The sequence below is a fragment of the Gossypium raimondii genome, chromosome 12 (assembly GCF_025698545.1).
Source record: "Gossypium raimondii isolate GPD5lz chromosome 12, ASM2569854v1, whole genome shotgun sequence".
Lineage (NCBI taxonomy): Eukaryota > Viridiplantae > Streptophyta > Magnoliopsida > Malvales > Malvaceae > Gossypium > Gossypium raimondii.
Window position 1 is genome coordinate 48,718,395 of NC_068576.1, and position 16,036 is coordinate 48,734,430.

The 16,036-nt window shown below is 31.3% G+C and overlaps 2 protein-coding genes across 2 annotated transcripts; one reads left to right on the forward strand and one right to left on the reverse strand.

Annotated features, from left to right (window-relative positions):
* Positions 1 to 4,812: 4,812 nt before the first annotated feature.
* Positions 4,813 to 6,083, forward strand: LOC105764694 ((S)-8-oxocitronellyl enol synthase CYC2). Its single transcript, XM_012583385.2, has one exon. It carries the CDS (start codon positions 4,930 to 4,932, stop codon positions 6,031 to 6,033), a length of 1,104 nt encoding a protein of 367 aa, XP_012438839.1. The 5' UTR covers positions 4,813 to 4,929; the 3' UTR covers positions 6,034 to 6,083.
* A 2,578-nt stretch (positions 6,084 to 8,661) lies between these two features.
* LOC105764695 (plant intracellular Ras-group-related LRR protein 7) lies at positions 8,662 to 14,428 on the reverse strand. The gene is made up of 10 exons (XM_012583388.2): positions 14,136 to 14,428; positions 12,839 to 12,908; positions 12,427 to 12,473; positions 11,935 to 12,043; positions 11,715 to 11,800; positions 11,225 to 11,315; positions 10,497 to 10,582; positions 9,488 to 9,574; positions 9,254 to 9,391; positions 8,662 to 8,947 (listed from the first exon to the last, which is right to left on the reverse strand). Exons 1-9 carry the CDS (start codon positions 14,232 to 14,234, stop codon positions 9,281 to 9,283), a joined length of 786 nt encoding a protein of 261 aa, XP_012438842.1. The 5' UTR covers positions 14,235 to 14,428; the 3' UTR covers positions 8,662 to 8,947; positions 9,254 to 9,280.
* Between the last annotated feature and the right edge of the window lie 1,608 nt (positions 14,429 to 16,036).

Consider the following 16,036-nt stretch of genomic DNA (forward strand, 5'->3'; position numbering starts at 1 on the left):
CAGGTTAATTTTTTTTAAAGTCGAGGTCATGTCACACCTTGATCTGTAAGGTCTAAAGTAGCAACAGAGTTTGGCGTACTAAATTGAAAGGTCCTCTAATCTGGCAGGTTCTTTTTGCAAATAAGAACAAGTAGCGGGTTGGTTGAAGAAAAGTTGGATTTCAACCATATTCCCATTATTATTGAACTAAACATGTGTTAATGGAAGACATGATGATTAATGTATTTTTTAGGTGGTTGTGAATTGATTTTGGTTATAAAGGTCGGAGAGACTATATATATATATATATCTCTATGGGAGAGGCTTTCTTCTTCAGGGATGATTCTTTTATTCTTCTTGTTCTTCTTTTCTCTAGTTTACGATGGAAGAGAGAAATGTTATGAAATATTCATGCATGAAAGGGAGAGACTAAGGTTTAAGATCAAAAATTGGAAATCTTGCATACTGGAGGCTCACGTAGCAAGGGAAAAAGGCTTAGAATATGGATCTGGCGTCAACTTTTAGATGAGCTCTCGAACTCAGATCTTGAATGGATGTGTTCTGTGTCATCAACATTGAATATGATGAATCAGTGTTTTACCAATGGTGAATTCACTTGTTGCAAAGTGTTGATGTCTTGTGTGTACATGTAACGTTGACATGCAAATACTATTGGTAATGAGTCTGATCATTCTGATTAGATGAAATGTTTGGCGTGGTATATATTGTGTAATGAGATGTGACTGTATGGTTGTGGGTTATTTATGTTAAGTAAAAGAAAGGCTTGGCATGAAGTTGTGTTGCGTATTGAATTGATATGAATGATTGGTAATAAATGTGGTTATGTTGCATAATGGTATGACCGGCATATCATATGTCGTGTGATAGACAATATCTATTAGCGGATTGTTGTATATGTTAGGCATGATATTTATGTGGCTTTGCGGAGGTTCAGATGGTCATACACGAGATTGCATATACATTTTATTTATATGGCTTTGAGGGAGGTTCGGTTGGACTGAGCCAGGAAAGGAGATTAAATGATACAGAGACTTAGTGCATACTCATTTGAGAGCCCCTTGTATAATAGCCCTTTATGGGACGTACGAGATCCTTTAATGGTACGTATAGAAGTCCATGGCCATGGTATTACCAGAAATATAGGAAGTTCACAAGGACTACCTAATATGGGAAGTCCATAAGGACTATCTAATGTGGGAAGTTCAGAGGACTATCTAAATGTTAAAGTCCATCAGGGATATAAAATGTGGAAGTCCATTAAGATAATCTTAAGTGTAGAAGCCCATTAGGACCATCTAATGTGGAAATTCGTGAGGATTATCTAAAATGGGGAAAGTCCACCGAGACTTTCGCTGAAGGGGAAGTTCGCCAGAACTACTATGTAAATATGATTCCACATTATGCCTGTTTGTAAGAGTCTGCAACTAGGTGATCTATTACATTGAGAAGGCTGTTGTGCCTGTGCTAGCGAGATAAGTGAGGCGGATACAAGTTATGACGGTCTGCCAATTTATCTTACAGCTTGCATAGACAGTGGATATGGAATTCACTCTAGTGAGAGTTTACAGGCTTATTGGGAATTTGTATCTGATTTTATAAGTCCGTCAAGTATGGGCTTGTTTTCTTGAAATCCAATATTATGGGCAAACTATCTATTTACGCGAGACCGTATAAGAAATATATGATAGTTTGTCAAGATTGTTTCCTATGTATGTTTTCGCAGAAAGGGGATTCGTTGATAAGAATTCTCCTACGAGTTATTTGTTTCAAAGAGATAACCACCAGGAGTATATCATCTATTCGTAGTACAGAGAAGGAATGGGGTGTATTGTCCGATCTGTCCATTTGACAAGGAAAAGCAAACTTTCTATATTATGTCGCAAGGGTGTTTCCCCTATAGATTCAGTAGGATCATAATGTAAGTTCGAGTTTGGTAGGACAAAACACTACTTATCGCCTGCAATAGGGACCATTCGCCAAGAACAGTCTTAGGTGGATATTTGTAGTCATCAATGCAAGGCGCGTTATGGGAATTGTTGACGGATTATCTTTTGCAATTCGCAAGTAGGAAACTGCGAAAGTTTCCCTCTTGAGGAGATAGTTACACAAGGGCAATAAAGGGAATAAAATAAAAATGGAAATGGAAGGGAAAATGGCCAAGGAACCACCTACTTTGGAAAGGATGATGGTGTACCATCTTGATACGGACAAAACTGTCGTGAAGTTCCAGTCACGAAGTGCAAACTTGTTAGAGTTGTGTTAATAAGGTATGAAACTCATTAAGTTCATTTGAACTTACACGTGTTATTATGTATTGCAGGTAAATGGGGGATTATGCGAGTTCAAGAAAGGACCAAGCCAGAGTTCGTAGTGTATCAACGAATTTGTTTCTTAGTTGTAAGTAAAATTAAATGGTCAAATTACAAATTTTAGTACAAAGTGACTATTTTAAACAGATTTATTGATGTACATTTTTGTATATTAAAATAAAGATTTATCATCATCATAGATTCTGAAAGATTATAATTTACTTAGTAATGGTATTAAGTATATACTAGTCTTCATTCTTTTCTCAGTGGAATATAAATGCTGAAAGTATAAGTTAGATCATAATTAGTTGGATCGTGACATTTTATAGTTCAAACCTGACGATGATGAAACTCATAGTTGGACGCGCTTTCACACACTCTTCAAAATCGACCTATTTCCCTAAATTTTCAAAAAAAAAAACGACCTATTTGACCAATTAAAAAAATTACATATTTAGAGAATTTATCCCATTAAACAATGCTAGCCTGCACTATTATGCATTAAAATGCATGTGAGTTGTTTAAAATTATGGTATTAAATACGTTTATATATATTTTAACAACTTAATTTTAAAAATAATTATCTATTATTTTAACATAATTTGATCTCTTTTTTACTATAACATAGTTTTAGCGAGTATATGAAATTTGGAAGTATTATATAAAACATTAGCAGCTTTTATTAAATTGGTAATAAAGTATATGAGAAATCGTTTTAAAAACATTAGCAACCTCAAGTAGTGTTTTTTATTGTAAATAATATTAGGTAATAATAAATTGGTATAATGATTTATTTGATCCTCCAATTTAAAAAAGGTCATTTTGGTCTTTTATTTATTTTCCACCTTTTAGCCCTTAGACTTATGTTTTTCGACAAATCACCCCAAAATGGATGAATTGTTATATGGATAACACATCATCATTTAATTAATTTTAAAAATTTAAAAATTTAAAAATATAAATTTGTTTTAAAAATTAAAATCGTTAAAATTATTAAAAATAATATATACTTTTTAATTTTTGAAAAATTTAATTAAATGCTGATATGTCATCCACTTTGTAATCCATGTGTATACCACATCAACAAAGTACTTTTCCATCCATTTTGAGGTGATTTAACAAAACATGCAAGGTCAATGATCAATAGAAGCAAAAAAAATAAACGGAGAGCTAAAATGATTTTCTTTTATAAAATTAGAGGTCAAAAAATCATTATGCCTAATAGTTTATAGCTTTAGGAATAAGCAAAATTTAATTATAATATGAAAATTTTAATCATATATTGATAAATTTTAAAATATGTAAAAAGTGGGAGGATGAAAAAGGTAAACTAAATTCAATTAATATGGAATTAAATTACAGTAAAATTGGACTGATTACAAAATACAGAAAATTAATCACTGGACTTGTTTTAATAAATACATTGGGAAATAAAAGAAAATTGAAGGGCCTATAAGGGAATTAAAGTTTATGGGACACCACAAGGGCGAAGCCAGAACAATTTTTTAGGGGGCCGGAGTGAAATTTTAATTTTTTATAGTCTATATCTTTATAATTTTTAAGAATTAAATCAAATTTTTATAATTTTAGGGGGTCAAAGTATAATTTTAACTTTATTAATTTAAAATTTTAAAAAGCTAAATGACAAGTTTTCATTTTAGGGGGCCGGGGCCCCCGCCAGCCATCCTAAATGTACACCATCCATGCAACAAATTAAAATGCGAATGGGTATTTTTGTTAATTCATGCATATAAAATATATATAACCAAAAAACTTACCTTTCTAAAAGAAACCATTTACCTTAAACGTATTTTTTTCTTCTTCATTTTATTCATACGCCTAATGACTGTTAATAATATAATACCGATAGAAAAAAAATTATATAAAATAATGATTTCACGTTATTATATGAAATAATGACACTACGATATTCGTATCTCTTTTATAATAGTTTAATATTATATCAGTTTTTTATTATAAATTTTAATATTTTCATAATCTTGAAAATCTTGAAATTTAATATAAAATTATTGGTGTCACATTAAACTATTAAAAATATATAATATCCCTTAAAGAGCGTCTTTAAAACCTGGTGTTTGCAACAAATGGCGAGTTGGGTGGGACTTGGTTACATTTTTTGCCCTAATAACAGCATTGACCATTGACAAAAACAAACTTGGTGAACTGGATATGATGAAAGAAATACACAAATATTTTAAACCTTTTACTTGGAAATTGTAACTGAGATGCCAGCAAAGTGTCGGCCAATCTCACAATCTTGCCAGCGGACAAGTTAAATTTACCTGAGCTTTGACGAAGCCTCATGAAGATGCCAATCACTTCACAAAATAGGGCCTAACATGCCAATCACTTTACAAAGAAGTCTTTTGTTACTTAAAATATAATCTAATCCAACCAACAAATTCGCCATCAAAAGAAGTGAAGTTCCTGTTTTTTTCTTCAACCATGATTTTCCACCACACAAATTTCATTCATTACATCTGCACATGCCAGCCTTAAGTGGTTCTTAAAGCTACTAATTAAAGTCATTTAAGACAGATTTTCTTTCTATAAAGATGGTTCAACGCTGAAGAGCCAAAGTATATCCAAGTTAAAACCAATGGCAGACAGTAACTGTGTTGCCATCGTCATTGGGGTTACCGGGCTTGTTGGAAGAGAGCTAACCAAAAGGCTCATCTCAAAATCCAAGTGGAAGATCTATGGTGTAGCTCGACAACCTGAAATAATACCCATCAAAAGTTCTAGCTACCATTTCATACCCTGTGACCTGTTAGATCCATTTGAAACCAAGCAGAAGCTATCAATACTGCATGATGTGACTCATGTTTTTTGGGTCACTTGGGCTTCCCAGCATCCATTGGATACTGCTGAGTGTTGTGAGGAAAACAAGGCAATGTTGTCCAATGTCTTGAGTGCCATCCTCCCCATAGCAAAGGGGATGAAGCATTTTGTCCTTCAAACAGGGATGAGTCATTATGTACCCGTGGCTGTGAATGGGAAAACAACCCATTTGTTCGATGAAGAATGGCCAAGACCGAAAGTGAGCTCCAACTTTTACTACGTCCTTGAAGATACCCTCCATGAGAGATTGGATGGTAAGGTGGGTTGGACTGTGCATAGGCCTGGCTTGTTAATGGGTAGTTCTAATAGGACTTTGTTTAATTTCATAGGGAGTTTATGTGTTTATGGTACTGTTTGTAAGCATTTGAACCTCCCTTTTGTGTTTGGAGGGACAAGTGAGTGTTGGGAAGAGAGTTATATAGACGGCTCCGATGCCAGACTCGTCGCCGAACAACAAATTTGGGCAGCCACCAGGAATGGCGATGGAGTGTCTTCCAACGGCGAGGCGTTCAATGCAATCAACGGTTCGAGTTTCAGTTGGAAGGAGATATGGCCAATATTGGGAAAGAAATTTGGAGTTAGAGTGCCTAAAGAGACGTGTATGGAGGAATTTTGGTATACGAGGGCCATGGGAGACAAGAAAAGGGTATGGGAAGAAATAGTGGAGAAGGAAAGGTTGGTGGAGACGAAGATGGAAGAGTTGGCAAATTGGCAATTCATGGACATCTTGTTTAGGTTCCGAGCCAAACTGTTGGGGTCCAGAGCTAAAGTTGATGGGCTGAGTTTTACAATGAGATGCAACACACTTGATTCAATCTTGTATTGGATTGATGTCATGAGACATGAAAACTTCATTCCCTAAGCATTTTCTTTACAAAAATAAATTAAAGAAAATATGAGTTATGGAAGCAAGCAACCGTTTCTTGATTATCAATGTTCTGATACATGAAGTCATACTTTAATGCCTCCAAATATCTTTTATTTTCTATCATATTATTAAATAATTATAAATTTAAAAAAATTATAATTTAATAAATTTTATGATAATTATATACTTAAAAATAATTATAATTTAATCGATTGAGTCTTAGTTCGATTGACATAGGTATTGTTGTCGTGAGTTCAAGTGCGTTGAAGCGCATGACCCTTCTATTTATGGGTTGGAGAGGCATTATGGGTAGTTCTAGGCATTATGTTAAAAAGAACATATATGATCGCAACTTATAATGAGATTATTCAAAAAATATATAATTTAATTTATAATTATTAGTTAAAAAAGTTGTGCTAATTTTAAAATAGAATTATTACTTGAATAAAACTCTAAGTATAAAATATAATAAAAAAATATGATAATTATAATTATAATTTTAAATTAAAATTATTAGTTAAAAATTAGTTCACATAAAAAAGTTGTACTAATTTTATTGATGTAAAATAGAGTTATTACTCAAATAAAAATCTCAACATATTAATTATCACTTAATTAATATTAGAGTTATATACCAATTATTTAAGCTCAACTTTATAAATACCGTCGACATATATATTTACGAAAAAATTATCGATAAAAAATAAGAGGTTGTTATCATTTATAAGTTAGAATTATATATAAAAACAATGGTTTTTCGAATAAGCAATATTGAATCATATTCAAATTATAATGGTACTAAAAAATAGAAAATTGTTTTAATTATTAATGAGGTAATAATATTATGGTTTTTTTAATAATTATGTTGTATATTAGTTATAATTGGATCTATCTGTTATTATTTTGGTATATGCGGAAAATATTTCATGAACTTATTTAAAAAAATAAATTTTAATCATTATTATTAATATAGTTGAAATCACTTGTAACGCACGTAAAAAGAAAAAATCTAAGATAAAAAGTTACACCAGTTGAATCTAAACTTGTAAAAAGAATTAATGAAAAGATTGTTAATTTATTCAAATTTGATGACAAATATCGAATAAGAAGCTGCAATGAGTATGTAGACAAAAAAAAAAAAACACCCCTTGACTTGTTGTATGATAGGGTGCTCCAGACGGGTGAAGTCAAATTTTTTATAAGTAGAAATTAAATTATAAATTTTATGATAATAAAAATATAATTTTACCGCTTTAATAGCCTATATCTTTATAAGTTTTAAAAGATTAAATCAAAATTTTATATTTTAGGGATGGTTAAAGTGTAATTTTACTTTTACTAATTTAAAATTTTAAAATTTTAAAAACTTAAATAAATTTTTTATTATTTTAGAGGTCCCTGAGAAAACATATCATTTTAGTATCTATTTTTGCTCTTCTATTATCATTTCTTCTATCCCATTCCCATTACCTTATTTTACATTTCTCTTACAAAATTCTCATTAACAGATCAAATAATTTCATGCGTAAAAAGTCTAGAAGGCTAAAAAACTATAAAATTTCTAAAACTAATTATAAAAACATTGAAATTTCTTATCAACCGATCAAATAATGTCACACATAAATTTGGCTCTCAATATTTACAATTTTTGGTCAATTTGGCCATTATTCTTTTTAAGTTAAATTTGGTTATTAACTTTTAAAAAGATTCAATTCATTTTTTAAATGAAAATACCGACTAAAAATTAATTTTTAGTGATGTTGACATGGGTGTGGCAGTCCACATATATTCAAAATTATAAAATATTCAAAAAATTAAAAGTTAATAAAATTTAAAAAATTAACATGAAGTATATGTGAATTATCATGAAATGCTATGTTTAAAAAATATATTCGTGTATCTTTCATCATATCTAGTTTACCAAGTTTGGTTTTGTCAATGGTCAATTTTGTTATTAGGGAGCAAAGTTTTCATTTAAGTTATTGAACTATTCAAAAGTTTTTATTTAAGCCATTAGGCTATTAAGTTTTTCTTTTTAAAGTTTTGCCAACAAGCTCCAAGTGATGATTTGACGATTGGTACAGTGGATCAATACCTATCGATGAGTAGAAAAACATATTTTAGATCAAAGTAAATCTAACGGTTAGTGTTGGAGATTGGAGAAAAAAATTGTTTGAATTTTAGTTTACAGATTCATGACATCTAAAGATATTTCATGAAATAAAAATTGAATTGTAGAGAAAAGGGGAAATATAACTTTTGATTGGTGCAGACAGTACAAACATAGAAAACTATATAGTATCGATTTTAACAGCTAAGTAACTTAAATGAAAACTTTTGAATACTTCAATTTCCAAATTGTTATTTTTTTTAGTTAAGTAACCAAAATGAAAATTTACCCATAATTTAGTTACTAATGATGTAGTTTACCCTTTTCTAATAGAGTCAATGTATTGGGGTAAACATTGTAATGGAAGTGAAGTTTATATCCTCAACTGTTGTGCAAAATTCTTTTTAAGTTCCAAGCTGAGAAAACCGGGAAATTTTAGGGGGAAATTTTTGCATTAAGCCTAAATAAATTTCAAAATTGTATTCACTATCACTTATTTAACATGAATCAAACTCCCTTCATTTAGAAGGGGCATAATATTTGAATGGAATCAATCATTCTCTAACAAGAAAGACAAGAAGTTGTTTAATATACAGCCCTGCAAATTACGGGCATATATCATTTTACAATAAAATCCGATAGAAATTTGAAAGTACACATTGTTGTTTGTCTTGTAAGTATACAATTGAGTCCAAACTGCAACACCAAGCTATTTGATGTCTAATGTTGTCAAGATAATAACCAACTATTCCAGGCTCGCCTCGACTGCTGAAGCTCAAGCTTGACCATTTTCCATTCCTTTCAGAAGAAAAAAACGGAGTTAATTAAATCATCAATCGAGTTAGCGAATAAGAAATAAGCGAAACTTGATTAAATCATCAATCGAGTTAGCGAATAAGAAATAAGCGAAACTTGTAATGTTTTACATGTTTCATTAAATATCACATATGCATGACCTTCAGCCAAAGTAGGATACATACAGGCTCGGTGCAACTTGCCTAGAGCTTAACACTAACTGAATTGAATTTGAGTTTATTTTTCAAGCAAAACATGATTAGCTTATGACTATGAGTATATGTGTCTTAAATTTGCTGTAGACTCTACCTCACCAGAACTTTGAATGCAAAGGAGTTATAGATCAACACCCTCATCAAGGCCTTTGGAACCAATCATCACATTCGAGTCAAGTTGCTTGTCAAACTTCTTTTTCCTCCTTGCTTCAAATTCTTCGAATCCATCCATCTATATATGCATATGTTTTGGTTAATTAAAGCATATAAAGCTTATGAGATCTTTCTGGAATATTTGAATCAATTCAAGGAGAATGGAGAAGCTTACTTGTTGAAACTGAGACATCGAAATGGGGTTGTCATGAAGTGAGAAATTCTGGAGAGCTTTACAGTCTTTCAATATATTAGGAGGTATCTGTCAACCAAGAGATATCAGAGTACAAATAGAAACAAACTACAAAATATTGTCTTTAAACAATGTTTTATTATATGTTACTCAGACTTAGGTGCAGGTGTTGGATATAAGTATGTGCCCAACATGGGAAGAATCGGGTTTTTCCAAGGTTTTTCATGTATTTGGAGGATCATTGGATATCATATTCCCAAACCTTGTGCCAAACATTGGTATGATAGTTTTTATATATACATATATGGAGGATCCATAGATGTCATGTTTCTAAGCCTTGTGCTCCACTTTGATGCCAGATATGAATACTTAAAGAAAAATGAAGAGTCGGACTAGGGTAATTGAAAAGCAAGCATGACAGCAACATAACAATTACAGTTTGATCAGCAAACTTATGCTATCAATTTTTATAATCATGTTTATTGGTATTTTACATCATTGTAAAATTTAAGAACTTCACATGGTTCAACAAATATTTAATTCAAGATTAGTTATTCCCAATGGTTAATCTTTTACAAGAGTTCATATATGGTATAATAAAAAATTAGCCAGTGTTATTGCTACAGTCGACTGACAGCAAGGTACTCTCGTTTCCCTGAATCATATCACAGCAGGTCTTGCTCTCAATTCAATATTGTCTTCTTAAGGCACCTACAAGTCCCTCGAGGCTTTGTCATCCAAAGTGTGCCTCTCCAAGTTCAAACCTAGGACCTCCCCCATATAGGAATAGAAGGCTTCTCCGTAACTGTGGTACTAGGGTGACAAAACCTTGAGGGACCCTTGGATGCCTAAAGAGGATAATATCGAATTATGGGTATGACACAATGCAATATGGTTCAAAAAAACAAGTAAACCTTGCTGGTTGACGGGTCGTGATAGTTATTGTGCAGCATGAGGAAGTTAGAAATGATGGAAACTGTGTGGTAATTACCTGGTTGACTTTGTTATTGTTTAAGCTAAGTGACTTTAGTTGAACAAGATTACAAACAGATGCAGGAAGTTCTTCAATAAGATTATCTGCAAAGGTAAGTAAAATTGTAACGTTGTGAGTTGTAGAAACAGTATTGAATGCATGAAAGTGTAGCATTTTATTTTCACTGGTCTATGTTTTATGCTATAACTTTGGATGAACAAGGCTTGCAAGGGTGAAGCCAGAAAATTACGTTGGGGCCAGAAATGAATTATAAATTTTTTGGGCCAGAGTACAATTTTACCTTTATAGTTTCATGTAATTTTATAAAATCTTAAAGGGTCTAAATGGTGGTTTTACCATTTTTGGGGGCCAAGGCCACTGCTAGGCCCCGTCTTTGCCCTGAAGGCCTAATCAACTACTTAATATGGACCTCTGACTCTTCATTTTAAATGAAGTACTTCTGTGCTGTACACTTTCGGACATGAATTGGCGGTCCTCCAACTATATCAAAAAATTAAAGAATATGAGCATACCCATGATGGACATATAACCATATCCAAAACTCACATCTGAGTCCAGAGATATGGTGGTTCAATTTCTTCTTATTTTTTCCATGTATTTAGAGCCTTCTTGGAGGGTCATCTCATATCCGCATATTAATGATGGTATTAAAAAATGTGTAGTAAATGAGCATTCCAAGAAAAATGAAGAATCAAAGCAACATTAGTAAATATGCAGAAACACACCATTTGCTTGCAGTTCTTCCAAAGAAGAGCAGATCCCAATTGATTCAGGAAGATACTTCAATTTATTATTAGACACATTAAGCAGAGACAACTGCACCATCAAACAACATAAATTAGATCCAGGAACTATATGAAACATAAAGTTGTTTATCGTAGGTTTATTTAGTTCTTTCAATAATGTCTAATGCTTAGTGCTCTTCTCAGTCTTCATTAACATCAAGTCGGATGATCTCGAGATTAAACTTGTGCTTAAATGTTGAACTACACAAACATGCAATTATATGCAAAACCAAGGAGTATAATGAACAGTTTCATACCATGTTACTCAGATACAAGTGTGAGAATTGGTAAAGGTATGTGTTTAGTACAGGTATGGCCAGATTTTTTTAAAGATTTTCTATTTTGGAGGACATTAGAGGTCATATATTCATATGCCAGATACGAGTACTTTCAACAAAATTGTAGAACTGGAGCACCATAAATAACTTACATTGCGCAAACTGCCAATAGTATTGGGCAAGGACATTAACATATTTCCAGAAATTGATAACTTCTCGAGTTTTACCAGCTCGCCCACTGACAAAAGAAATACAGTTAGAAGCCAATAAGACTTTACATTTACCCCATGAAGTTTGCAGACAATGCCATGAAGCAAATCTGCAAATAATGGAGGCAAGTAAATGCATTTATTTAGAAAAAAGAGTGTTTACATTCATCTGGCAAAGAAGTAATTCGGTTCCCATCAAGTATCATAGCTTTCAGAGACTGAAGATTCCCCATAGTACTTGGTAATTGCTCAATATGATTAGAGGCTAAAATCTGGAAGGGAAAAAAGAAGAAGAAAGAGCTACTTTAATATTTTCACTCTTTGTTGGTTGTATTCAGGTGTAAGTGTCAAATACAAATAATGTGTATAATACATATATGGTTAGGTTTTTCTAAGTTTTTCCAATTAAAGATTTGGATAGAAACGTCAACAAAAAGGTCCAACAACAAACACAATTGACATGAAAGCATAATTCGCCATTTATGTGTTGAAAGAAACCTATGTTGCTCTAACTTTTATTTATCATGATGTATTTGTTTTTGACACATTGATCCATGCTTACGTTGAAAGTAATATTCGTATCCGACTCTTGCACCTGAGTCTACATATGGAACGAAACTCTACATATGGCAAGCAACAATTGAGAATATCTTACCAGTCGCTGCATGTTGACTAGTTCGCTGATCTCCATAGGAATTTCAACTGCACGGAAGCATAAAAGTTGACAGAATAGTAACCAAACAATTTAATGCTTCATCGAACCAGGTTATGAGATTGAAAAGAAATGATACTCATTCTTTACTAAGGAAATCATATTTGACTGACTTTTGAAAAATCCTATATTGCTCAGACTATTCATTTTTTCTAAAATGCAGTATTCATGTCTGCCACGTGTATGAGAATATGACATCAAAAGATCCTCCAAATACATAAAACTTAGAAAAATCCAATCATACCTTCATACCTATATCCAACACTCATTCTTGTGTCTGAGTAATATAGGCAAAATCTCCTAAGAAAGGAAGTTACTATTGTTTCATCTGATTCACAAGTTGAAAAAGGCATACCTAATTTATTTTGCGTTAAATCGAGAGTTCGTACAGATTTATCCAGATCAAGAACTTCATCAGGAAATGTCTGTTCCAAATCAAAGCACAAATTTCATCATATACACAAGGAACAAATGCAAAAATCCCCACTAGAACTCACTTGAACTACTATATTTCTCAACCAATAAGGTATAAAGGTGCCGACTCTGCTTGACTCCGAAATGTAATTACCGGAGACCAAGGGTCTTAGACCCAAAAAATAAACATGAACTCTGCATCTATTTAACTGTAATAGATAAACCCTGTTCAATATCAAAATGCACATTTCATCACAAACGCAATGAACAAATGCAAGAAGTCCCATTGGAAGACATTTGAACTACCATGTTTCTCAATGAATAATACATGCAATTTGGGGTCTGATCCAGCTTGCCTTCATAATAGGCGGGATCCAATGTGACTGTAGGATATTGAAGGTCTTAGACCAACTGAATTTTGGAATAGTCAGACCCAATGTGGCTATTAGATACCAGGGTCTTAGACTAAATAAAAATTAACATGAACCTCCATGTATTTAATTGTAATAGATGAACCTCGTTCAAAATTTAAGTGTAAACAAATGCAAGAATCCCTATTGGAAGCCTTTTAAACTACCGTGTTTCTCAACCAATACGACATAAAATTTTGCAATAACAAATTAACATGAACCCTGCATCTATTTAATTGTAATTGGTACCCACACAAAGGCACAAATTTTAGATTAATGCTCTTTTTTATTAGCACTTGATATTTGCTTTCAGAATGCTTCTATAAAGCAAAAAGAAGTGCTAAAAACCAAAACCAAAATTGAATAAATATAAACAAATGACATTTTTTTTAATTTTTAATTCTTCATTAACTTGGATATTGATATTAAATTCTATAAGAATATCCTTATCATATAAACAACAATATTTATGCAAAACTTCTATAAACTTATAAAAGGAAGAAAAAACATAAGAAGTTGGATAGAAATGGAGCAACATATTAAGCAAAATGCAGAAGATATCATCAACAAATAAACAATAGGCATTTATGGAAAACTAATATAAAGCTTAAAAGAACATAAGAAATTCCATAGAAATGCATAATTGGCCTATCATAAACAACATAAGGACTATTAAAATTCATATAAACAAACAAATTAAACAAAACCCGGAAACCATCATCATCATCACCTAAAATGTCTATTCACATCCTCAAATACTCAAATTATATATAAAAAAGAAAAAAGTGAAAATAAAAATTCATAGATAAATAAAAAAGGTTTGCTTACCTTTAATTTAGCTTCACGTAAGGCAACAATGCCAGTCGATCGCCATCGAGCAATTCGGTTAGCTTTGGAATCAGCAGCTTTACTTTCAGAAGATCCCATCTTTCTTCCTTTATTTACCCTCCTTTTTCCCCTTTTCCCTCAGAAAATTCGACGAAGAAAAAGAGCTACGAACAGGAAAAAGGGGAAAACTAAATAGAGATCAAATTAAGAGATGGGTCGACTTGGAATTCAGAAATGGATAAGTCAACAAGGTCTCAAGTTTGGGTTAATTTTCAAAGAAGTTTGTTTCTCAGAAGAAAAAACAACGTTAACTTCATTGAATTGCATGGGATTTTTGGCGTTTGTGTTTTATAAAGGTGGTGGCATGTTTTATGTTGATTCGATTTTATTGTGTGTGTTTTTCGGATACTAATTTTGGTTAATTCCATTTTGTTTAATTTTGCTATTAAGCTAGATTTATCCTCCTATCATCTTCCTCTAATCAATAATTCAATATACTAATTATAAATTATTTTATTTATTGAACAATAATAAAATTTGAGTTAAATTATAGCAACATTTTTTTCATTATCAAATTAAATTCATCTTATTGTAGTTTGACCAATTTTAATTTTTATAATAATTGAAATCATTTCAATTTTTATCCTTATATGAAATTTTAGTAAATATTTAAGAAAATAAAATATCCAAATTTTAGAAAAAAAATTTAATCCATGCACGGATAAGTTAAATTTATTAAATTAATTTTTCCAAAACTATCAATTTTCAAGTCTAGAAGATCAGTCGACTTGCGACGCAATTTTGAGTTGAGATGTCTACATGTCGATGAAAGATTTATCTCTTAATTCCGATGCACACTTTGAATTATCTCATTTTAACTTTAAAAACTCAAAATATGACCGTTTTAGTAAAGATTACGTAAGTAGAATACGAGAATGATTAGTTTTAGACTTTGTTTAACTTTTAAACCATATTTAGGTCAATTTTAAGGCTCAATGTATTTATTAACTCTTATATTTTTAAAATTATTTATTTCAAAATTTTTAATATTTTAGATTAATAAAAGTTTGACCAAGTCTAAAGAAAATTATGTTTCTTTTGCAAGATAATTGATTAAGGGTCCGTTTGATTGCCAGTAAAATGTTTTCCGTAAAATAATTTCTAGAAAATGTTTTACTTTTTGTAAAATGAATTATCGGAAAATATTTTCCGGTGTTTGATTGAATCTGTAAAATATTTTCTCATTGCTTATGATTTCAAAATATTTTCCAAAAAGTTGTTTTTACATATATTAATATATATTAATAAATTTTATATTTTAAATTATTTTTACATATATTGCAATGATTTATTTATAAATAAATAAATTAAATTAAATATATAATAATACTCAATTATTAAAATATAAAAGCATTGCAAACTACTTCCGAAATTTACTAATTAGTAGTAAATCAATTGTAATGATCTCATGATGAAATTACGCTCAGCATAAAAGCAATTTTTGTTGTCTTACAGACAACACAGATAGCATCATTATCAAATTTCAGCCACTCTCAAGTATAACCAATTCCTTAGCCAACCAATCTACATTATAACACAAAGCTAACTCCTATAAAATTTATCCCAATGCACACATTTACAAACATAAATATGTATATATGTATGCATTCAACAAATACATAACCATATGCATGCAATCAGCTATGTTCTTTGAAAGCTACTACTAGATCAAGCATTGCCCAAAGAAACTACTGCTGGAAGGCCAAAAGCAGTGTGTTCTCTATTAGATTGATTCCTCATGCTAGTTTGTTCAGTTTGACCCTTTGATGATTCTGGTATGCCACTACCAAATGTTCTTTCATGCCTTTGTGTATGGAAATAACATAAATATATCAAATATT